A 24,608-nucleotide genomic window follows, 5' to 3' on the forward strand; every position below is an offset into this window, starting at 1 on the left:
CCTTTATTGTTTCCCGTTGTCCTCCTCTCCTGCTCCGGTTCTGCGGTCGCATAGTCCTCCGTCTATGCCGTAGCGTCTGGGATTCGCCACTTCTTCTTACGAGTGTCGTTTCGCTAGGGCAGATCCCCATTCTCTATGCTTGGAGTTTCTGGGACCGGATCACCGTTCGGACTCATGTTTCTTCTGCGACTCCCTTTCGGTCCGGGCACTTCAACGTCATCTCCGTAGGTGGAAGGAAATCTTCCAGAAGGTTCCTCCATCGCATTTCCAACTCTTTATTGACTGAAAGAAGAGACGCCCAGTACGTTCTTTACTTTTCAGGGCACCCTGACCGGTGGACTCCTTCCCGGGGTCCTCCAGGTCCGGGAGGGGCTTCAAAAGCTCTGTTCTGGGGTTATCCCTGAGGTGCCTCGCAGGCCTAATAGGCGTACCAGGGTTTTTTCTGAGGGTTTCCTCGAGGGGCCTGCCTATACCATATCACGATCCGAGGTTAACCAATCAGGTGCTAATAGCCAGCATAGTCATGCTGAGGCGATTGGTACCGGAGTTCTCTCCGAGGTCTCCTTGTCTGGAGCTTCTCACACAGACACTGGAGTGCGCCCGGAGTCCTCTTTTGAGGCTTTTTGTACCGAACCACAGTTTGAGGCTCCCATCGAGGGAGCTATTACGACCAGACTCTGTTCCGGGGTTCCTCTTAACGAGGCTAAGGTGTGTACCAACAGAACTTGGAGGCCTTTAAAGGTCTTGTCTGTGAGGTGGATCCCTCAGCTTTCCCGCGCTTGCGGAGGTACCAGTTCTGTTGAGGGGGGCACAGGGAGAGGTTGGCAACCGTAACTCCTCTGTTACCAGCGTTGCAGAGGTTCCTCCTTTGGAGGCTAATTCAAGGGGCAGGATGTCCAGTAAACATCCAAGGCCCCATAGTACCGGCTGTGCCGAGGATCCTTGGTTCAAGGCTAAAATTTCAGTCAAGTCCCCTGACCAATCTGTGGAGTCAACTGCCTCATCTACACATGTAATGCAGTTCTCCTTGGATGTTGACAAAATGGCAGGCCTTCCCGCGTGGAGTATGGTGGCCATTTTGGATTCTTCCCTCACACCCACGCTATCGACGACTGGTGCTGGGAACCTTCTTTATGGTGGACAACCTTTTCCATGCGATCGTGTGAATCCATTCCCCCTTCCGATGACTGGCGTGCTCGGATGCCACTACCACATTCGGTCTCACTTCCTCCTACAACTGCCCCATTGGTCTATGTAGATCCGGTTGGTGGCGGGCCCTCTTCACAGCCCTCCTCACTGAGCTTGTGGGCTATGCTCCTCATGAGAGGCCTCTGCCCACTCCAGCGCTTAAGGTCTCGGCAGAGGATGCCTTTTTTGGGAAATTTCATAGTCTAATGAACTCTGATCCCATGAGGGAGTACTTTAAGGGCCTTTTTAGAGAAATCTGCCCTCAGACTCTGTTGCCTGCCCCGACAGTTCCTGGCACGATGCCCGTCGCCCCGGCGGCAGCACCTCCTCTGCCTCCTGGCCCTCCTCCAGCTCTTCCGCCTCTGCCTCCCTTGTCCCCGGTGGACAAGACTCCGGCAGAGCGTGATGTCAATCTGACGCCGGTCGCGTTGCACCCGGGTGTATAAGGCGACCCTTTGGCAGATCAGGACAATGAGGACCAGCCCTGCTCTGTCCGAGCATTTCACAACCGGATAATAGAGATGTCACTCCCTGACATATCAGTGCCTGGGGCACCCGCTCCGCAGGAAGGGGTGCTTTCGGGGGCGCTAACCTCGTCTCCACTGGAGCGTATCGGCCTGTTCCTTCAGAGGGATGTCCTGGCAGAGACCCGCAAGGTTTGGGAAAAACCCCACACTGGGCTGCACATTAATAAAAGGATTGACGCCCGTTACAGGCTTCACACCTCAGAGGAGGTAGCCTTGGTGTCATGTCCACTCCGGCCCTCGACGGTGGTAGCGGCCGCCACTCTCCAATCCAAGCCGGTCACTGCGTCTTCCGCAGCTGCGGCTCAAGTTCTGTCCAAGGAGGACAAATTGCTCGATTCCTTGGGCAAGAAGATTTTTGGCAGTTCGCCGCTGCAATTGCATCAGGCCAACGCAAAGCTCATCCTGGCGGCGGTGAATATGAAACTGTGGAGAGATTTGGCTGACTTCCAGGAGTTCATTCATGTTGACAGGCTAGAAGACTTCAAAGGCGGCTTGTCAGGCGCCAGGGTGGAGGGGCAAGATATGCTAGAGGCTGCTGCGCACCACCTTGACACCTCGGCTCGTGGCCTCATGATGGGGGGGTGGACACCTCTCGTCGGGCTTGGCTTCATGCAACAAAGTTTTCAAAAGAGGTCCAAGATAAAGTTCTGGACCTGCCTTTTGATAGCAAAGAGTTTAATTCTTCAACAGATGAGCTAACCAAGACTAAGGCGCGCACGCAAACTGCCAAGTCTGTCGCTGTTCGTGAAGTCCCCAATCAAAGGTCAGAGATCTGGGTCCCTAGAGGGTTCCACGATCGCAGGTCGCGCAGGACAGATCCTCAGCCGGGTAACTTCCCCCAGAGGCAGCAACGTGGCCGGTTTTTCTCTCGGTCGTCGGCCTCAGGGACAGGTAGTCTCTCAGCCGAAAAGTCTGCAAAAATGATATTTTTTGGCGCTCGCACGAGACTACGGTGGAAGGACGAATCTCGTCTCATCTGGAGGCGTGGCAAACCGTCACTGACGACCGATGGATTTTGTCCATCGCTCGGGTGGGCTTCCGCTTGCCTCTACCCCACCTTTCAATCCTCCCTTTCAGCAGTCTGGGACACCCTCCTCCAGAGCAGAGGTCCAGAAGCTTCTAGATATCAGGGCGGTGGAACCCGTTCCCCCTATGGAAACGAGGGGAGTGCTTCTTCTCTTGTCTGTTTACAGTGCCAAAACCCAAGCAGGCTGGCATGTGCACCATTCTAGACCTTTCCCAGTTCAACCTTTCTCTTAACCCCAGAGAAATTCAAGATGATTACGCCCTGTCAAATAAAATACTCTCTTCAGAAGGGCGACTGGCTCAGCGTTGTGGACCTTCAGGATGCTTATATGCATATCCTGATCTCGAGCCAGCATCGGAAATATTATCTGCAACTCTCCCTGGGAGAGGAGCACTATCAGTTTCGAGTGTTCCCTTTTGGTCTCAGCTCTGTGGCGCTTGTCTTCACAAAGATGAGTCATTGCAGCTTTTTTAAGGCTACAGGCAGGGTATTCACGTGTAACCATATTTGGACAACTGGCTTCTGCGCAGTCTCTGTCCAGTGAAAGCCTCAAGCAATCTTCAGTCTCCTTCAGCCACTGTTCAGTCTTGGGATGTCGGTGAACTAGCAGAAATCCTCCATGACGATCTCTCAAGACCTTATAATCCTGGGTTTCCGTTGGAACACGATCGACTGCAGGGTGTACTTAAAGGTGAACAGGATGGTGGATCTGTTAGCCACGTGTCACGTCTTCATTCAGTTGGAGAGCATGTCTGCCTGGTAGTTCCAGAGGCTTCTGGGCCTCATGGCCTCGTGTGTGCTTACTCTTCCCCTGGCACGTCTCAAGATGCGACTTACGCAGTTGGTTCTTCGGAGCTCATGGCACCAGGTGGTGGGCCTGGACACCAAAATGATCCCAGGTTCCACCCTACTTGACAGATCTCCTTTGGTGGTCTTCTTACAGCAATCTGTCGGTGGGTGCGCCTTTTCAGGAGCCCTTTCCTCAGGTGACCATTATGACAGACTCCTCCCTTATTGGGTGGGGTGCGACGATGGATCATCTTCAGGTTTTCGACCTGTGATCGCCGCAGGACAGACAATTTCACATAAATTATCTGGAACTTCTGGCGGTTATCCTGGCGCTCAAAGCTTTCAAGCCAGGAATCGTGAACAAGCTGGTCCGCATCCGCATGGACAATGCAGTATCCATATTTTACGTCAACAAGCATGGGGGTACAAGGTCACCTCCCCTTGTAGACCTTGCCATTCAGATTTGGGAATGGGCCATTCAGCACAGTGTTTGGCTGTTGGCGGTACAAATTCGAGCGGTGTTCAGCTACGAGTCAGAACTGAACACGGAGATCCTCTCCGATCTTTTACGCCATTGGGGCACTCCAGAAGTGGACCTCTTTGCAACGTCATCAAACAGGAAACTTCCTCTTTATGCTTCCAGGAACGGACTCGGAGAGTCTTCCATGGGGGGGTCCTCTTGAGATTCTGTGGCACAACATGAGAGCCTACGCCTTCCCGCCTCTTCCTCTGATTCACCGGGCATTATGCAAGCTCAGGAACACGTCGAATTGCACGCTCATGTTCATAGCGCTGTGGTGGCCAGCCAGATTCTGGTTATCGGTGCTTCCGCTGATTCCCGACCTACTTCACCAGAGCGATCAACAGATGTGGCATCCCTCCCCACAATCGTTAAGCTTGGCGGCCTGCTGCCTGAATTCAAATCTTTAGAAAGATTCAATTTGTCCGTGGATAATGTGCGTATCATCCAGGCGGCAAGAAAGCCTTCCACGTCTCAGTATAGGAGCAAATGGCTCCCCTTCTGTCACTGGTGTTTAGCGTCATTGATACAGTCCTTGCTTTCATTTCTCATCCGGCAGCTTCGTGCATACATGTCTTGTAGGACTTATTTGTCAGCTATTGCCGCTTACCTGTCCACGGACTCTTGCTCCTTTTCTTTGACAAACCCTGTCATTAAAAGACACTTTGCAAGTCTATTGCATCTATATCCACCTGTGCGCAACCTGCATCCCAAGTGGGATCTTAATGTGGTGCTTACTGCTTTGAGGTCTACCGTAATTTCAAGTCTACCATAACCCTTCGAGCCCAGGGCTACGGTAGACTTGAAATTCGTTTCATGGAATATGGCATTTCTGATTGAGATAACTTCGGCAAGGCGTGTAAGCGAGCTTCAGGCCTTGTCGGTAGAGCATCCATTCCTCACCTTTCACAAGGATAAGGTTGTCCTCCGGACCAATCCTTCTTTCCTTCCAAGGGTGGTATCCAATTTACATCCAAACCAGGTTATTTCCTTACCAGTCTTCTTTCCAGAACCGGCTTCAGATGCAGAGAGGGTTCTGCATAATTTACTGTAAGGTGAGCTCTTCTGTCTTATTTGGACAGAACATCTAATCTTCTGGGCTTTTCCCAACTCTTGGTGACCTTCAGAGACCCGAACGGAAAGCCGGCCTCGAAAGCAACTATCTCCGGATGGATTGCTTCCTGTATCTCTGAAGCTTATAACGTTCAGGGCCTTCAGTCTCCGAAGAGCATACATGCCCATCTTGTGCGGGGCAAGGCAGCTGCCATTGCCTTCCAGAAATATGTTCCCTGGGAAACAATTGCCAAAGCAGCTACATGGGTTTCCCCATCAGCTTTTGTGAAACATTACTGCTCAGATCTGAGCTCCAGGGCTGATGCTCAGTTTGGGCAAGCTGTTCTTAAAACCCTCTTTAAATAAAGGAGTTCCATCCATCCGTTATTCTGTAAGGAGTGCTTGGTAATCTCCAAAAGTATGGAGGAAAGGGGACGGACGTAGGAGTATAATAAAGTTACTCACCGTAGTGACTACCTTACTCCTAGTCCATGGTCCCCTTTCCTCCATACACCCGCCCGACGTCCCCTCTTATAAGTATCCTCTATTATTTCTTAAATGGTCTCTGACCTGGCGATAGAAAAGGACTGAAGGGTGAGGGGCGGAGCTAAGGAGGGTGGGGTTACGGCCGCCTGCTGTACCCCGTGTAAAAAGAGGACACATTTTCAGTTTGATGCTTTTTTACAAAAGTGTTCTGGTCCCGTCCCACAGGACGGAATGTCCCAAATGTATGGAGGAAAGGGGACTATGGACTAGGAGTAAGGTAGTCCCTACGGTGATTAACTTTATTATTATGAAGAAACTTACACAATTGCCCAAGAGAGGTGGAGGTGGAAAATCCTGGAGGCCCTTGACCGACAACGTGGACACATTCATAACCAGCGAATCGGCCTGAGAACCTAGACACACCTCTTGACTGCAGAAGAATGGGGTTTCTCCCAGATTTGATTAATAGCCCGGAGTACTCGCACCTTTTGCAAGTGAAGATTGCTGCTAGACCCATCGAAGGGGCATGTGGAACATCCAAACCCAGAAATGTCATCGGCCTTGTATGGACGGCTGTAGGTGAGAAAGGCATATAGTCTTCCTGTTAATCAGGCCTTGATCTGAGGTGTCTGCGGTGGGCAAAGCCAGGTTGAATGGGGAATGAGAGGAAACTGCACTATTCTCCTGTGGCATGGACCTCTCTGGACTGGAATCGAGCCTTGGTGTGACATCCAGAGGGTCGTCTGAAGGTCATGCACATACATCCTTGGTGAGTCCCATAAATTAGGAATGAATGGTGGAAGAAGTCCTATGTTTCTTTTTTTTTATTGGCTTGCCTTTGATGAGGGACCCGGTTTCTGAGGCGATTAGGTAACGTGGCAGGAATGGTTCATGCTGTTGCCTTATTCCATTTGCTGCATAGTTTGGATTATGTAAGAGTTGCTTCTAGAGTACAGATTTTGAACAAAGAAAATAACTGATTTTGGTTGGCACACAGAATAAGATAAAGAAGTTAGGACCAATTCGATTACAGATTGCAATATTGACATGAAAAAAGTTAAAACCCTTGGCATAGTACTGGACCAGAATCTTAATACGAAGGCGCAGGTTAGCAGTCTGGTATCATCATCCGCTTATTATATAAAACTACTAGCCCACCTTTGGCCTCTCATTTCTCAGAAAAATTTCGAGAATTGCAAGGGCCATAGTAGGATCAAAGATCGACTACTGTAGTAGTCTTTTGATTGGCATGCCGAAATCTGAGTGCAACCACCTTCAGGTGATCCAGAACAGTGCTGTTAGGGTGGTTAAATGCCTTAAATGGAGAGATCACATCTCGGAGGCTAGAAGGAGCCTGCATTGGCTTCCAGGTGGATGCAAGGATACAGTATCGCCTGCTTCTGGTTGCGGTAGTGTTGGACCCCTACCAGACTATCTGAAGGATTTTCCTTCAGAGAAGTTTAATTCAAGATCTCTTAGATCTAATAATTGCCATCAACTGAATACACCTATTTGTAATACAAGCAAAGCTTTGAAAGGAGCCTTAGTTTAAAGCTGCCCCAAGGGCGTGGAATTCTCTCCCGCCTAACTTAAGGGAGACGAAGTCAACAGAAATCTTAAGAAAAAAATAAAAACGTTGTTATTCTGTTAGGCTCTCTACTCTTCTCTTCCTTTCTATTCTATCTCGAGTAGGTCTCAGACCTAAACCGTGTCCATGTCCTTTGTCTTTTTTATCTTATTTCTGTGCACCCCTAACCCTCCGGACACCTGGTTGCACGTTATAAATGCTAAAAAGTTAAATAAAGATACCGGAGTGGAGTACCTTGTTGGAGGGACAAGGGTGTATTTTGTTTTTTGAAAATAAGCAAAAACTCCCCTATTTCATACATGGATTGCCAGATCCAGTTTCAAATATGGAAAATAAATGCATGATGAAATCAGAGTGAAGATTTAGAGGAGTATCCATGCAAAGTGAACCGAGGATAGCACAGGGGTGACGTGCTGGTCTTGGAAGCAAGACCACGCACAGGAACAGAGGTTTGAATCCCGGATCCGCGCTTAGAAACCGAACTCATATTAAGCACGTTATAAAAAAAACCAATAATTAAACCCTGGGGGAAGGGGCTCTCCTCCCCCCCGCCCTAAAATAAATGCAAGTAGAGGAAGGAGAATCCAATGAGAGGGAACCCTCTTCTGTGGAGGAAGGGAATACTATCAATGGAGAATGTGGTATAACGGTTACATGTTCTTTAATCGCCTGAAATTACAACGGCAGGCATTCGAACGTGTACATTCTAATGAAAACGTTAATTGAAATTTTTTTGTAGGGTGGGGGTGTTACCAGCGTCCCACTTCCCCGCCCTTCTTTACCTATTCCCTACCCCCAAACCCTTATCTGCTATATCCTACCCTGCCCCCAAAATTGGATTAATGTTTTCGTTACAATATTCACTTTGAAATGCCTGCCATTGCAATTGCAGGCGATGAATGGACGTCCTACCGGTATAACTACCCTTCTAACCCCCAAAACACATCTTCCCCACACTGTTCGGACCAAAACATTTTAGACCTGTGACAAAGAAGTGAGGAAAACTTGGAAAGCTATCTCTCTATAGATACTGACACGAGAAAGGAGAGTGAAGAGCCCTCTGCAGAAACCAAGCAAACATACTAGCTCTCACCCACACACAAGCTCGCTGAAGATGAAAAGAGAGGAAGGCCCCTCCTAGGAGGAATCGCAAGTTGGAAGGAGCTGCCATGCGAGAGCAGAGGCCGAAGAGTCTGGGACGCTGACCAAACAGCAGACACGTCCCAGCGGAGCACACCGCTGAGACACGCAGACTACAGCTGGAGATACAGGTATCCAGCGGCGAGCTGGTGAGCGGAAAGAGGACCCGCTGTACCTTTGAGAAACGCAGGGCTCTGGAACCGCTGCACGACTTTCCGGGGCAAGAGAAGGTCTAAGCCAGAGAGGGAAGGAACATTCAAAGCAGGGAAAAAGTAGCATGCCTCTGGGCTTGAGGAAATTCATAAAGAGAACTCTGTTGATGAATTGGGAATTGCTCTACAAAGCAGGGGGTAAAGCAAAGACCCTCTTGAGGCCCTGAGGGGCAGAGTTGAACCAAGTCGGGGCAAAAGGAAAAACCCTGGGGTGAAACCAATTGTTGAGAACAATGAGAGTACAAAAGTCGTCAAAAGACTGTACCAGTCTTTAGAAGAATCCCAGAGGACTTTCGAGTAACCAGTGCCTGGCAGGATAGTGAACCAGGCCTGAGAGATATTAAAAGCTTTTAAAAAGGGCCTGCTGCCCAAATAACTGGTCGAAAACACCAAGGGGAGAGAGATCCTTTGGCAAAAGTCAGGAGAAGACTGCAGGAAAAAGATATATCCTCTGCACAAAACCACGGCCCACATAACTGGACGAGAAGACCACGGGGGGAGAGATATCCTTTGGCAAAACCACGGAAATCATTGGGAATATTGAAAGAGGCCCTAAGAAGGCTTGGGGAATGGAGAGATTTTCTCCCATCTTCGTGGATCTGTGAAGAGTTACCAAGAAGCCCCTCGTGCATCTGTTGAACTATATTGAAAGGTCTAGTGACGTCCAGGGGAAGAGTGATATTCCCCCAACAGTCACAAACTGTTCATCCAGAACTAAAACCATCCAGAAGTGTCAGGTCCCCAGGTAACAGGAGGTAATGGTTGCGGCATTAGTAGTTGTTGCTTGGGAGGGTTGGTATTGGTTGTGAATACAGTTTTCCTTAATAAAAATATCAGCTAGCTACTATTGTCCCAGTCCAAGATGGACCACTTCCTGCACAGCAGTGATTGGCTTAAAGACAGTTCTAAAATCAGGAGAGGTTCTAAACTGCCTTTCATTCAAGATCAGCTCAAGGGAGGTCACAGCTTTGAAGAGTTCCAGTTAAAACTAAAGAAACCAGAGGAACAATCCTATTCCAAGTCTACTACAAGACGTGCCAGTGAGCCAAACCTCAGATGAGCACTAGAAGCAAAAGAATGAATCAATGTTCAGGAAAATATCTTAAAAGCAAATGTAGAACAAGAAATTGCATGTACATTGTTTAAGGAGTTCAGTTTATGATCTTAATGAAGAACGTTTAGTCGCTTGTTAAAAGTTACTGGGGAAAAAAGAAAGTGAATTTGAACTGTGAAGAGTTAAGTTTGGGCATGGAAATAAGCTGTGCACGCTCAGTCAAGCAGGGACTGAAGCTGCGCGCGCTCCGACATGAGCAGAGGATGTGTGTTGTTAAATGCCGGCTCGTTTTGTGTACTTAAAAGAAAAGGACCCTGCATCATGAACCGGCATGCCGAGAAGTCCTTGTTTGGAAAGCTGTGTCACGTTCCTTTCAGAGCCGCGTTGTGCAGAAGTCTTGTTAAACCGTGCCGGTTGGACGGTCAGATGTTATTCTGCTATACTGATCAGCAATCTGTGAAACCAACGGAACACTGGCTCGGAGAAGTAAAGTGAGTTTATTTGCACGCGAGTGTCACTTTGAATTCAATCACGCCAGCGAGGTTTGTAAATGCAATAAAATAAATTTTCCAGTTCCCAGTCAGAAGAGGCTGGGTTAAAGGCTAAAGAAACTCTAGTGCATGGACAAAGAAAAAGCATCGGGGGCATATTTTAAAATGTTTTGGAATAATTATTTTCTAAATGACAACAGACATTTAACAGTTCAACATATATGGTATATAGTTACCTCTAAATAGTTGCTACAAAGTGACAAAGTAAATGTTTTTAAGGATCAGTTAGTGGAGCAGCAAAAACTACTCATCAGAGGTAAACTAAAACAAGTTACAGAAATCTCAGCAGTTAGTTGAAGCAGCAGTGGAAATTGAGAGCATTTGTATATATCAGTAGACCTTTCAAAGTCACGTTTCAAACCAGCACTACAGGGAGTCGGCAGTGAGTGGCAGCAGCAGTGGAGAGCAGTGCAGCAGTTCCAAGAACGTCCTTCAAATCTATTTAATTGCCTTCAGGCTAGAGGCGAAGGCAGTCAGGTAATCAAGGGACGGAGGGAGAAGTTTTCTCATTTAAATAAAAGCTAAGGTATCTTTTTAAGAATGTTTAACTAGTGATGTAGTCATTGCAGGTTCTTCCAGTATTCTGAAGCATTCCGAAGTTGAGAGTATCGGAGGAGGAAGCCTTATTTATTATTTTATCCACTTCCCCTTTTCCCTAGTCTGGTTTCTTCAGCCGTTGTTTAATTGGCTGCTGTGAGAACTGGTTTGGGTGTCTGGAGGACTATTCGTCTGCTCCTGCATGATTTCAACGCTGGGACCTCACAAGAAGGAAGGAACCACTTTGCTGTAATCAGGGTGGAGTTAGTTGTATAGTTTTCTTTTGGAAGTGTAAGGGATAGAAATAGGTTTGGGACATAGGACAGTGCACTATATTTCTTTTGGCGGACCTTCTGACTGCATCCTTAGTTTTATGTGAGGCAGGGAAACCCCTCTTAGATATAGGGACAGACAGGGTTTTTCCTTATTTTCTCTCAAATACTTTTTTGCCAACAAACGTACAACCTTTGTGTCCCGCATCTACTTCTGCACGCTTACAGTAACCAGAGTCCAGGCTACCCTCTGTAAATATCAGCCTAAGTGTGGGTAGAAAGAAACTTTTAATCGGGAGCACAGTGGGCATTCCTCTTCGCTGCTTCCTAGAGCATGTGTGACTGATCGTCCGTTGTGGTCTGAAGCAGCTCAAGTAAGCCAGGACTAGGTAATTTCCTCTATTGTGCCTCAGTTAAAGAACATGGCTTGCTTTGGTTTTGTAGCACAGCTCCTCTCCGAGATGCCACTTTTCAGATAATCTGTACATAGAGTGGAAACAGACAAGCCAGAAGATCTGAGTTTTGAGCCATTGCTGTATCTCAAGGAAACCTGTGTCAAAGGGGATCTTGCAGCAAACCACAGTGTTGGCCCAAGTCTTTTTGAACCTGGTGTGCTTATGTGCTACCTCCTTAAGACTCTCCAGGGAAAGGGCTGTGTGGACTTTGTGGACCAATGCCACCAGTATTGGCTCCCTGAACATAGCCACTTTGCTTACCCCAGTTCAGTGATTTTCTGCATAAGAACTTTGTGTGTCCCTCCATTATACTTTTAAAATGTCACTTCCTTGTGGTACTGTGGAACATAAGGGGTTATCATCCAACTTGTCCCTTAGACTCGATAAAGCAAAGAAAAAGGTGTGGCGGGGACCACTATTCTAGTTTTGTTTATTTAGAACATGGTGTTACAATGAGAACACATTGTTGCATGCAGGAATCCGACCAGTTACTTGAAGTTCTTTTACCATGGGAAATGTGCAGTGGACAACGAATCAGATGACATTGGGGAGTGAGGTAGGACATGGAATGGGAATATTCTAAAAGTAATGGGACCAGTGAGAACCATATATAGGTAGATGTCTGAATATTTACATTGGTGGAAATGGAGAGGGATTCTAGAGGTGGGTGGAAGAGGTCTGTGAGGGGTAGTGTGGGAGTGGTCTTTCAGGATGAGGTGGAGCTTGTGCGTCAGATATTTTAATGTTGGTTGTGCTTTTTGATGTCTGGGTTCCAGTGACTGGGAGGGTAAGGACTGAGATGGTGTGCAAGGCTACTAGTGCAGAGTTTCTGAGGTGGGGTAAAGGGAGAAGGCTGGAGCAGCCAGGTTCAGGGAGAGAGCTAGTCATTGGATAGATTTGTATACCAGTAGTAGAAATGTGTAAAGGGATCTGTTGAGTATAGAGACAACCAACATGGAGGTGGGGCAGATGCTTGTGGAGTGGGTGAAAAAGAGTGCAGGTTGTAAAGTTAAGGATTTTGTTGAGAGGTTCAAAAGATTAGAGAGACAAACTGATGGGGGCTTGAGCAGTACTCTAGACTCCTGAATACCCAAGCGGAAATGAGGATTCATCATGGAATTGAATTGATATTTTATTTCTATCGCACTCATACACAAGTGCTTCAGAACGTGATGAGGCAAGCAAGGGAGGGGAACAAAGGAGAACAAAACAACAATCTTACTAGGCCCAGTGACATTGAAAACGCGCTAGTGCATGGGATAGGGGGAGGGGAAAAGTGTAAGGAAGGGGGGAGAAGTGGAAAGTGTGGAGCAAAAGGAGAACAGAATAAATAATAATTACTCCTACTACCCGTCCCCTTTCTTCCATACTTGTGGGGACATTCCATCCTTCGGGACGGGACCGGAGCACTTTTGATAAAAAGCATAAAAAATGAAAAATGTTTGTCCTTCTCTTTTTACGTGGGGTACCACATGTGGCTGTAACCCTGCGCTCCTGAGCTCCGCTCCGCACATCCCCCTTCAGTGCTTTTCTCAGCACGGTCAGGGCTGGACGCACTTGCATCACCGGGAAGTATTTTTCTTGTTCCATTGTCCTCTTCTCTTGCTCGGGTTTTGCGGTCGCATAGCCCTCTGTAAATGCTGAAGAGTCTGGGGATTTGTGTCCTGTTCTTCATGCGAATGTCGCTTTGCTAGGGCGGATCCCCATTCTCTCTGCTTCCGCTGGGATTTGTGCACTCCAGCGCCATCTTCTTCGGTGGGAGGACATCTTTCAGCGATTTCCTCCACCTCATCTTCAGCGTTTCATCGGCTAAAAGAAGAGACGTCTGATAAATTCCTTACTTTTTAGGGCGTCCCGGCCAGGGGACTCCTTCCCGGGGTCTTCTCGGTCTGGAAGTGGATCGAGCAGCTCTACCACCAGGATTTCTCCTGAGGTGCCTCGCAGGCCTAATAGGCGTACCAGAGTTTTATCCGAGGGTTCCCACGACAGACCTGCCAAAACTGGAACACGTTCCGAGGTTCACCTGTCTGGTGCTAAATGTCAGCCCAGTTCTTCTGTGGCTTTGGACACCTGGGTTCGCTCAGAGATTCTGTTTCTGGAGCTTTCCATAGAGACACCGGGGCACGCCCTGAGGCCTCCTTTTCTGGAGTTTTGTGTACCAATCCATGGCTTGAGGACCATCTCGGGGGAGCTAAACATACCTGGACGAAACCTGAGGTTCCTTGTTTTGAGGCTAAGGTCTGTACCGACAAAACCGAGAGACCTGTTCCTAAGGTCTTTTCTGTAAGGGTGATTCCTCAGCTTTCCCCGGCTTTTCACGGACTGGTTCCGTCGAGGGGGCAAAGAGGGCGATCATGCTCCGTAACTCCTCTGTTACCGGCTCTGCCGAGATTCCTCCTCTGGACGCTATTGTTGAGGCCACCTCCAAGATGTCAAGTAAACATCCGAGACCCCCCAGTACTTCGTGTGTCAAGGGTAAGATGTTACTTAAGTCCCCTGACCAGCCTGAGGAGACGATTGCCTTATCTCCACATGTGACGCAGTTCTCTTTAGGCCTCGACAAAATGGCAGCCGAAGCCTCATGGTCCATGGCGGCCACTTTGGATTCTTCACTTACACCTATGTTCACGACAGTGGGTGCTGGGAATCTTACTTTTGGGGCTGAGCAGCCTTTTTCACCTCAGCTGTAATGTAAAAATCAGTTCCGCCCTTCTTATGACTGCCATGTTCGGTTGCCGCTGCCACAAGCTGTTTCGCTTCCGCCTACTTCTGCACCGCTGGTCTATGCGAACCCGATTGGTGGTGGGTCCTCCTGGCAACTATCCTCATTGCGTTTGTGGGGGTATGCCCCATATGAGAGGCCTCTGGCTACCCCTGCGCCTAAACCTTCGGCGGATGTATTTTTCAGGAAGTTTCAGAGGCTCATGCATTCTGACCCTATGAAAGAGTACTTTAAGGGTCTTTTCAAGGAAATATACCCTGACCCTCCGGCTCCACCTTCCACCCCGGCGGCGGTACCACCTCTTCCTATCGGTCTGCCTCCAGCGCTTCCTCCCCTAACCTCACTGTCTCCCATAGAGAAGAGTGGGATAGCACTTTAACACCTGTTGCGGCCCAGCCTTCTGCTCCCGATTCACTGGATGACCCTCGAGCAGATCCGGATAGCGATGAGCAGCTCCGCTCTGTCGAAGCATTCCATGACCGGTTTCTGGATATGATGGCCCTCCTCGACATTCCAGTACCTGAGGCCCCCGCTCCGCAGGAAGAGGTGCTTTCGGGGGTGTTTACCTTGTCACCACAAGAGTGTACCGGCCTGTTCCTCCAGAAGGACGTTTTGGCTGAGACCCGTAAGGTCTGGGATAAGCCCCTCAACGGGCTGCATATCAATAAGAGAATTGATGCCCGTTACAGGCTTCACACCTCCGAGGAGATAGCCTTGGCGTCTCGTCTGCTCCCTTCCTCGACGGTGATAGCTGCGGCCACACTCCAATCCAAATTGGCCTCTGCGACCTCTACGCCTGCAGCTCAGATTCTCTCCAAGGAAGACAAAATTCTGGACTCCTTGGGCAAGAAAATCTTTGCCAACTCAGCACTGCAACTTCGCCAAGCAAATACCAAGCTGATCCTGGCAGCAACTAACAATTGGAGTTGGCTGATTTCCAGGAGTGCATTCCTACGGATAGGCTAGATGACTTCAAGACCGGTTTTTCGGACACCAGGGTGTTGGCGCAAGATCTCCTGGAAGCTGCGGCACGCGATGTGGATACCTCGGCTCAAGGCCTGATGGTGGGAATTGACACCTCCCCCCCCCCCTATACCCCCCCAAGCATAGCTCCATGCAACAAAGCTTTCGAAGGAGGTGCAAGAGAAAGTTCTAGACCTTCACTTCGATGGCAAGGATTTGTTCCATTCCTCTACAGATGACGAACTTACAAAGACTAAGGCGAGCACCCAGACCGCCAAATCTTTGTCGGTCCTGGCAAAGGTCCCAGCTAAGGCCCTTTAGACACAGAGGTCAGAGTCTCCGTCTCGATCCTTCTCTGGCTTGAAAGGGTTTCAGGACCGCCGGGCACGCAGAACTGAACCTCCAGTTGGAGTCACCCGTCAAAAACAATGTGGTCGGTTTTTCTCTCGGCCATCGGCCTCCTCTCCAGGAGCAGGTAGTCTCCCTGCCGACAAATCTGCAAAATGATATTTTTTGTCGGTCGCACGAGACTCCGGTAGGTGGACGAATCTCGTCTCATCTGGAGGCGTCGCAGACCATCACCGAAGACCTGTGGGTTTTGTCCATCGCTCGGGCAGGCTTCCGCTTGCCCCCTCCTGCCCCAGCCTTCACCCCTCCTTTCCAACAGATCGGGACACCCTCACTCAGAGCCAGGGTTCAGAAGCTTCTAGACCTCAGGCTTGAGGTCTAGAAACCTCTTCCCCTTGGGGAGCAAGGGGAGGGCTTCTACTCTTGGCTCTTCACGGCGCCCAAATCCAACCAGGCTGGCCTTCGCACCATCCTCTACCTTTCCCGGTAAACCTTTCTCTTCCCCAAGAGAAATTAAAGATGATCGCACCCTGCCAAATCAAGTCCTCTCTTCGGAAGGGCGACTGGCTCAGTGTAGTAGTCCTTCAGGAGGCGTACATGCACACCCTGATATGGAAACCGCATCGAAAGTATCTACGGTTTTCCCTGGGAGGGGAGCACTTCCAGTTCCTTGTGCTCCCGTTTGGTCTCAGCTCGGCTTTGCGCGTGTTTACGAATATGATGTCTGTCATCGCAGCTTTCCTTCGTCTACAGGGTGTTCGTGTATATCTGTACTTGGACGATTGGCTCCTGCGCAGCCATTGTCCTCTGACGGCTTTGGGCAATCTCCAGTATCTCCTCCAACTGTCAGTGAATTGGCGGAAATCTTCCATGAGATTCTCCCAAGACCTCTTCCTCTTGCTTGTCTCAAAACGAGGCGTACGCAGCTAGGTCTTCTGAGCTCTTAGTGTCAGGCTTTGGAATCTGATTCCAAGATGATTCCAGTTCCATCCTGCATGATGGTGGACCGTCTATGGTGGTCCTCTACCAACAATCTTACAGTGGGGGCCTCCTTTCAGGAGCCCTGCCCACAAGTGACGATTACCACAGACTCCTCGCTTCTGGGGTGGTGAGCAACTCTGGATCATCTCCAGGTCTTCGATCTGTGGATGCCGCAGGACAGGCAGTTTCACAAATTATTTGGAACTCTTGGCTGTTTTTCTGGCGCTGAAAGCTTTCCAACCATCCATCACGAACTGGGTGGTGCGCGTCCTTACAGACAACTCGGTATCAATGTTTTATATCAACAAGCAGGGTGGTACCAAGTCGCCACCTCTTGTGGACCTTGCCATTCAGGTTTGGGAATGGGCCATCGAACACGCCAATGTGACTGCAGACTCACTCAGCCGGCAGACAGCAGCCAGCTATGAGTGGGAACTGAACATGGAAGTCCTCCAACGTCTTTCGCCAATGGGGCACTCCAGAAGTGGACCTTTTTGCGACTGCCACAAACTGGAAACTTCCTCTTTATGCATCCAAGAACGGTCTTGGGCCCTCCTCTCTAGGGGATGCTCTAAAGATTCCGTGGCACATGAAGGCCTATGCATTCCCGCCTCTTCCTCTGATTCAGCGGTCACTCTGCAAGCTCGGGAATGCATTGAATTGCACTCTCCTGTTCATAGCTCCTTGGTGGCCAGCCAGAATCTGTTTTTCTGAACTTCAGCATCTGTCGATGTGTCCTCCGATCAGACTGCTGTTGATTCCCAACCTGCTTCACCAGTGCGATCAACAGATGTGGCACCCCTCCCCACAATCAATTAGCTTGGCAGGCTGGTGCCTGAATTCAAATCTCTAGTGCAGTGTAACCTGTCTGAGAATAATATGTGCATTATCCAAGCAGCCAGGAAGCCTACTACGAGGTCTCAGTATAGGAGCAAGTGGCTCCAGTTTTGTCACTGGTGTTTAGCTAAACAACTAGACCCCAGATATGCTACGATCGACACTGCACTTTCGTTAATTTCTCATCTGGCTGCTTCAGGCATTCATGTCTTGTCTTGCAGGACTTACTTGTCAGCTATTGCTGCCTACCTGTCCACTGACACTGCTCCTTGTCTTTGATGAACCTAGTCATTTTGCCAGTTTGTTGCATCTTTTTCCACCTGTATGCAATCCTCCTACGAAGTGGGATTTAAATGTGGTCCTGAACACCTTATGCCATAAACCATTTGAGCCCATGGCTACAACGGATTTAAAGTACCTTTCTTGGAAAGTTGCCTTTTTGATTGCAGTGACTTCGGTAAGGCGAGTAAGCGAGCTTCAAGCCTTGTCTGTGGAACACCCGTTCCTTGCCTTCCATAGGAATAAGGTTGTGCCCCGCACTCATCCTTCTTTCCTTCATAAGGTATTGACTGATTTTCATTTGTATCAATCGATCGCCTTACCTGTCTTTTTTTCCGAACCCGGCCTCAGACGCCGAGAGTGTATTGGAAGTTTGACTTTTTAGAGACATCAGAGATGTGGGGGGAGAAGGAAAGTGTGAGGTTCTTAGCCTGGCAGGTGGGGGTAGGAGGAGAGCCAAGGGAGGCCGGCCAGAGAGTGAGGGGAAAGGATGGAGAAGGTGTGCCGATGAGAAGAATCTCAGTCTTGCTGGCATTCAGACAAAGATCATTGGCGGCACACCAATATTGAATGGCAGTTTGGCAATCAGAGATGAGAGAGGGAGAGGTGGTGGCCGAGGGCAGCTTGAAAACGAGTTGTCGTCAGCGTAGCACTGGAAATTTGAGCAGAAAATGGCGATGCAGTGGGCGAGAGTTGCCAGGTATTGGTTGAAAAGCCAGGGCGAGAGATTAGACCCCTGGGGAACAGGGGTCTAATCCTGGTAGAGGGGAAGATGGATGATGGGAAGGACCCCAGTATAACCTGGGAGGGTTGATCAGAGAGGAAAGAGGTCAGCCAGGCCAGAGCCTGATCGGTGATACCCAGGTTATCACGGGGACGGTTGAGCGGGATGGTATGATTGACTATGTCAAAGGAAGAAGAGAGATCGAGTAGGATGAGGACAGAGGGAATGTTAGTGTCAAGGTTGGAGAGCAGATCGTCACAGATGTTCAGGAGAGCAGTTTCCATGCTTCTGGCAGCTCTGAAGCCAGACTGGTGGTCATGGAGACAGCCAACCGAATCGGAATGAAGGTTAAGCTGGGAGATGGCCAGCTTTTCCAGGAGTTCTTAGTACTATCCCACCAGATGCGTCAAGAGTTTTGAGGGAAAGTGTCATGCAGTGCACAATTCTCCCTGAGGATTTGGTCTCCAGTATTAAAAGTACAGCATATGCTGATCTGACTACGCCTACATGCAGTAGCTGCAAAGAGAATACTGTACTTACAGGGCTCAAACAGAAGAATGGAATTTAAAGTCAGAAAAAGACCTGAGTGATTATGTAAGCGGTGCCACAAGCACCTAGTCCTGCCAGCATAGAAGGCATGATTGGAGGAGGAGAGCAATGCCAGAAGCTAGGTCAGAAGTGGCATAACCACTGATTGTAGTTTCTGTGCATGTACCTTGCTTTCGAGGGGATTGTCCTCCGACATATTCCACATCTTTGACAGTAATTACCACAGCTGTGCTGCTTCAGAAAACTTTTTCTGCATAGGCGTCCTGCGTCGATGACGTTGATATGCTCCCTCGAGGGCCTCCTTCGACAGTCGACGTCACTGGGTGTTATATCTAGGACGCACGATGCCCGTAGCCTCAGTTACGTTTTTTCCGTGAAAATATTCGCTTCGGAATCTCGTTGCGCCTCAGTTCTTCTACTTCATTGCTAAAATTAGAAAATGTCTTAGTCTTCTTCTACCCCGAAGTCGGGCTTCAAAAAGTATTGGGACTGCTGTTCCAAAATATCCATTACGGACCCACACAAAGTTTGTCTGTGGTGAAGCCACGCCACCGACGATTGCGATGAATGCCAGTCCCTAACTTCGAAGGCCTTGCGGGAACAGAAGAAGTTTTTGAATAGGTAGGTTTGTTAGACCCCGTAAGTCTAAATCCACTGATCTTTCCACCGACTATTCGAGGGGCGACTCTCTGCATAGGCGTAAGTCCAGGGGGTTCTCATTCTAGGAGTGGGTCCCGCCATTCCTCTGCCTCTTCAAGGCATTCACGGAAGCTCTGCACCGGTCGCCTTCCCTGTCCTCGTCAGAGGACTCCGCCAGACGGTGGGTGGCTTGTCCCACGAAACACTTGTCGCCGGCCGAATGGGAGGAATTCCGCCAGCATATGATGGGAATTTTCGAATCACAGGGCACCGTTCCGTCCGCGCGTTTGAGGGAAGCCTGCAAAGAACACGATAGAGCCACCGCTCGCACGCACTCGGGCGGTCGGCGCGGTCATCGGGAACCATCGTGGTCCTGATCGGACATGGATGATCGCCACCCTGCCTAGTCCAGGTCCCGGTCCTCGGCGCCATCGAGACCGTTGGAGCCTGTGAGGTCTTCTAAGAAGACATCAACGCCATCGGCGCCATGTTCATTGAGGGACTCTCTCGAGGCTCCGAGGAAGTCATCGGTGCCGAGGCCGTCGAAGGACACGCTCGGGGCCCCGGCCTCGAAGTCGTTGGCGCCTCGGTCGACGTCACCGCCACTTCTATCAGCGCCCTCGACGCCTTTTGAGGAGAATTTACCAGAGGTGCCCCGGAGTGCTGTGGAAGCTCTGAGAAAGGCTCTCAGCAAGTCTGTGCGTCCTATGTTTGACCCATACTCTGTTCCTCCTCCCAGGGTGGACTTGTTCCAACCCTTGGAGTACATTTCAGAGGTGGAGGAAGGGTCTGATGAGGAAGGGGTTTTGCCTCCTGAGGTTCCTGATGATTTGTTGTCTGGTCATAGCCAACTGGAAGACCTTCGTCAATCTTTACATGACACCAGTGGTCTTGATACCTCTCCGGAGGTTGAGTTTGGCAGGCCTGAGCCTGGTGCACATGCTGACTCCTCGTACAGGCGCCTCATGTCGAGGATGACTGAGTATTTGGGGTGGTCTGCTCCACCTGTGGATTTTCTGCAGGATGACCCGACCGATATATTGGACCAAGGTCCACCCACTGACCCAGTGTTGCCATTTGATATGGCCTTACAAAGAAGGGTGGTGGCGGCTTGGACTGCTCTGGAGAGTCTCCCGGCAGTGAATAAGTCGCTTCCGGAAAAATACCGTCCAGCCAGTGGTGACCCCTGCTAATTGTCTACACAACCCACTCCGGAGAGTTTGGTGGTGCAGGCGGCTACGGCCCCAGCGAAGCAGGCTGCGTACCCTACAATCCCTCCTGATAGGGACGACAAGCGCTTTGATGGTTGGGCGAAGAAAGTATTTTCATCTGGGGGTATAGCTTTAAAGGCAGCCAACTCCGTTTGTGCTTTGGCAAGATTCACTCACACTCTGTGGAATTGTGTATCTTTGGCGGCTGAACATATTCCCGAAGGGGAGGAACGGGATGGTTTTCTAGCCCTCGTTCAGGATGGCAAGGATGCCATGTGTGAATCCGTTCAGTCGGCTTTGGACCTGGCAGACTGTGCCAGCCGGTCCATGGCAGCGAGCACCGTGATGCACAGGTTTGCGTGGTTGCGGAAATCGGGCTTTGCTCCTGATGTACAGTCCCGGCTTCTCAACATGCCCTTTAATGGTGTCCATCTTTTTGACAGCAAGGCTGGCGAGAGCCTTGAGAAGTTGCAGACCTCCAAAGCTGCGGCGAAGTCCTTGAGTGCTGCAGTACGTCAACCTCTGCCTTTTCGTCCTAGGGGACAGCAATGGAGGGGGTGGGGGGGTTCCTTTCGATACTACTCTTTCTTTGGTAGATCGAGAGGAGCTGCCAGTCAAAGGGGCCAATGTAGGAGTACCAGAGGTGGAAAACAAGGTACTCGAGGTGCCAAAGCCGCTCGGGCAGTTGCCTCTTTGCCCTCAGGCACTGCCGCAGCTGCTTCCGCTCAGTCATGAGGCCATGGCCCAGGGTTCGCTGGTTGGGGGGGGAGGCTGGAGCAGCAAGCATCTTGTTGAATGGCGTGCCATTATTTCAGATGTGTGGGTTCTGGAGATCATAGCCCACAGCTACTGTCTTCCTTTCCGGCAGAGGCCTCATGACAATCCACCGCGGAATCTCTTTGAAGCGTCTAGATCTGCTCCTTGCACAGGAAATCGTATCCCTGCTGGAGAAAGGTGCCATAAAACTGGTGCCTGTAGCGGAGAGGAACAAGGGATGGTATTCCCCATATTTTTTTATCCCGAAAAAAGACAGAGGATTGAGACCCATCATGGACTTGCGTGGTTTGAACAAGCTCCTCAGGAAGGACAAGTTCAAGATGGTTACTCTTTCTCAAGTCCTCCAGGCCCTTCAACTTCAGGATTGGTTGGTGTCTCTCGACCTCAAGGATGCTTACTCAAGGAAAACTACAACTGAGGCTATGGGTGTCGTGCGTCCTAGATATAACATCCGGTGACGTCGACCGTCGAAGGAGGTCCTCGAGGGAGCGTATCGACGTCACTGACGCAGGACGCCTATGCCGAAAAAGTTTTCCGAAGCAGCACAGCTGTAGTAATTACTGTCAAAGATGTGGAATACCTCGGAGGGCCATCCCATCGAAAGAAAGTTACCAGGTGAGAATGTAACTTGTTCTTCTTATTAAAAAATATTTGCTGTGAAAAAACAAATCTCGTCCCAACCGAGATGGGAGGGGGACAATCGCCCCAAGTTTGGAGCGACGGGACAGACATACAAGATATAACTTTGATTCCAAGTGAGAGGGAGTTTTATTTTTAACAACTTTTATGTTGCTGTTTTAGCACTTTTCGAGCAGTCTCTTCTTTGGGTGTTTAAATGTTCCTAATATAGCATTTAGATGGAATTAAAGGATGCATACCTAGGAGACAATGGGTTTCCTTTGTATGTGTCTGACAAGGATCAACCTCTGTATAAGAGCAACATTTTATGGGCTGTATACCTCTGTCCCAAAGGTCCTTACTAGATGCAGAAGGGTACTTTTCACTACAAAGAAATGGCCACTGTCACCTTACTAGAGAATTGCCCATTGGATAGAAATTTGCCAGGCAGGTACGTAGGAATCCATCCTCCAGAAGCCATTATCTACTTTGAATCAGATTGAAAAGTGGGCCAGTTGTCCCAAAGGAGTCTTTAAGGTGAAGCCTGCTCCTTATTGCCTCCTTTATCTGGGAATACTGCTTCAAAATCATCTTTTCCACAATGTATGAATCTGAAGATTAATTGACCTATAACGGTTCTGCTGCAAATGTATCCGTCCAAGAGTTATAAGCAACCTTCCCTCCTTTCCTTCTGTAATATGGATGCAGTTGAACGTGCTAGTTGGAAAGCAAGAAATTGGGATGCTTGCCTAGTGCCAAACATTCTAGGTGCTCACTGTCTATTACCACTAGTAATTATATTTTTATGATTTGTTTAGAGTTAATATTAAAAATAACTAACTTTTATTTTAATTTGGGGGAAACGTTTTATGTTGCTCAGCCTTGCATCTGCAAATTCAAAATAACTGATTGTGGTGTGTATACTTTTTATTTTACATAGCCTTTTCTCCAAGTCATTTTGCTGTGCATGCATGAAACTGAAAAGAAAGGCTATTCATCTGCTGTTAACAAATATGCTTGGACATTATTTTCCGAATGTTGTTATTCATTCCAAATGCAAATGTATTTTTCATTAATATTTGTTATGTTCTGGTAACTAAAACTGGATGTTACTGCATTTTAAAGAGAATGTTACAGTAGTTATATCAATCTAAATGAAATAACTTCTGAAGGTTACATGTATTGACTTTTTGATGTCCTGTTATTGTAAACGGTTGATCTGGTATGTCAGCACATTTAGATTAAAAAAGGAGTATTGTTAATCGATAGCATTCATAGATTTTCAAAACTATCCACTTAAAAGATTCCTTCTTTTTGGTATGGTAATAATGTTGCTCTGTCATCACTTACTGCAGTGCGACGCCGTGTGCTACGTCAAATGCCTACTGACAATGGGAGCGACAGTGAAGAAGAACTTGCAGCATTTTGCCCTCAGGTAGTTCAACATAGAAGAATAATTCCACCAATGTTTTCTTGCTTTGTAGTGCTATGCAAGTGCTGCATGCTGTATATGGATCGTCAGTGTGTGATATGGTGTCCCAGCTATGTATGTCATATATCTACTACTTAAATAAGCCTTGCTCTCTTGGATGTAATGAAGACTGCAGCTCAAAAACATTGAAGTCTGTCGATAGTTGGTCGGGACATTAGACTCTTTATGCCTTCTTTTCAAATCTTGTAATTCATAAATTTCACTAATTCCAACGTAGCAGGTCCCTGTCACACTGATTCCGATAGTACTGACCTGGCCTTTTCCTGTACTTTCGTCATCTGCTTTTGTTGAACATGTTTCTTAATGTTACTCTGAAAGAGGAGCTTCTTGCTCAGGATATGGATACATTATTTTGCCCTCCTTACCATTTTTCATCTAAATGCTTGGTTCCTGAGCCTTTGGTTAACACTTGTTAGGATTGGTTTTGATCTTTGGATAAGGGCATTCATCATTTCACTTCGCCCATTGATGATGTAATGTCTCGCGCCCTGTAAGACATTGCGATTTACCTTACCAGAAGCCCTTGCCGAATGAGCATTTACCTGATTGTGGTTTGCTGCTACTTTTATTCTCCAGTCAGTGGAACTCCTTGATAGTACAAGACCTAAGACTTGCTTCCACTATTGCCACATGGATTGTCTCCTGTACTTTTAAGGCCAACACTTGGCGTAAGGTCGCTGGTTTCAGAGAAACCTTATACTCCACTGCATCCACCACAGCCGTAGGTTTTTAGTGCTGAGCCTATTGCAGAAATCTGTAGGTGCACAAAATGGGATGCGCCTTATGGTAAGTATTACTCACTGTGGCGTATCCTGCAGACAAAGTGCTTCTTTAGCCCGAGATTCTCAATAACCTGTGGGGTTTTAGGCTTCACATTTTTTAGTCTGTGTAATATGACACAATGAATTGAGGGCAAAGGTTATAATACTAATTGAGTACAGGTGACCGCCTCAACGGCTAGTGCATATAGCAGTGGTGAAAAGAGTACATCCCTGCTGTGTGCCCATAAGTAGGGAAAAGGCTGGAAAGCACTGTTAACCAGAAGTCTAGTGGTGGGCTTTGTATATGG

The 24,608-nt window shown here is 48.6% G+C and overlaps 1 protein-coding gene across 1 annotated transcript in view; it reads left to right on the forward strand.

The window, feature by feature from the left end:
* The window catches only part of RETREG3 (reticulophagy regulator family member 3), a 430,431-nt gene that overhangs the window by 223,411 nt on the left and 182,412 nt on the right, over nt 1–24,608 (forward strand). The window contains exon 7 of the mRNA XM_069634424.1: nt 23,403–23,482. Within this exon, the coding sequence (XP_069490525.1) occupies nt 23,403–23,482 (80 nt within the window). The remainder of the gene's footprint in view (nt 1–23,402; nt 23,483–24,608) is intronic.

This window comes from Ambystoma mexicanum, chromosome 13, assembly GCF_040938575.1.
Source record: "Ambystoma mexicanum isolate Mex_15411 chromosome 13, UKY_AmexF1_1, whole genome shotgun sequence".
NCBI classification, from domain to species: Eukaryota; Metazoa; Chordata; class Amphibia; order Caudata; family Ambystomatidae; genus Ambystoma; species Ambystoma mexicanum.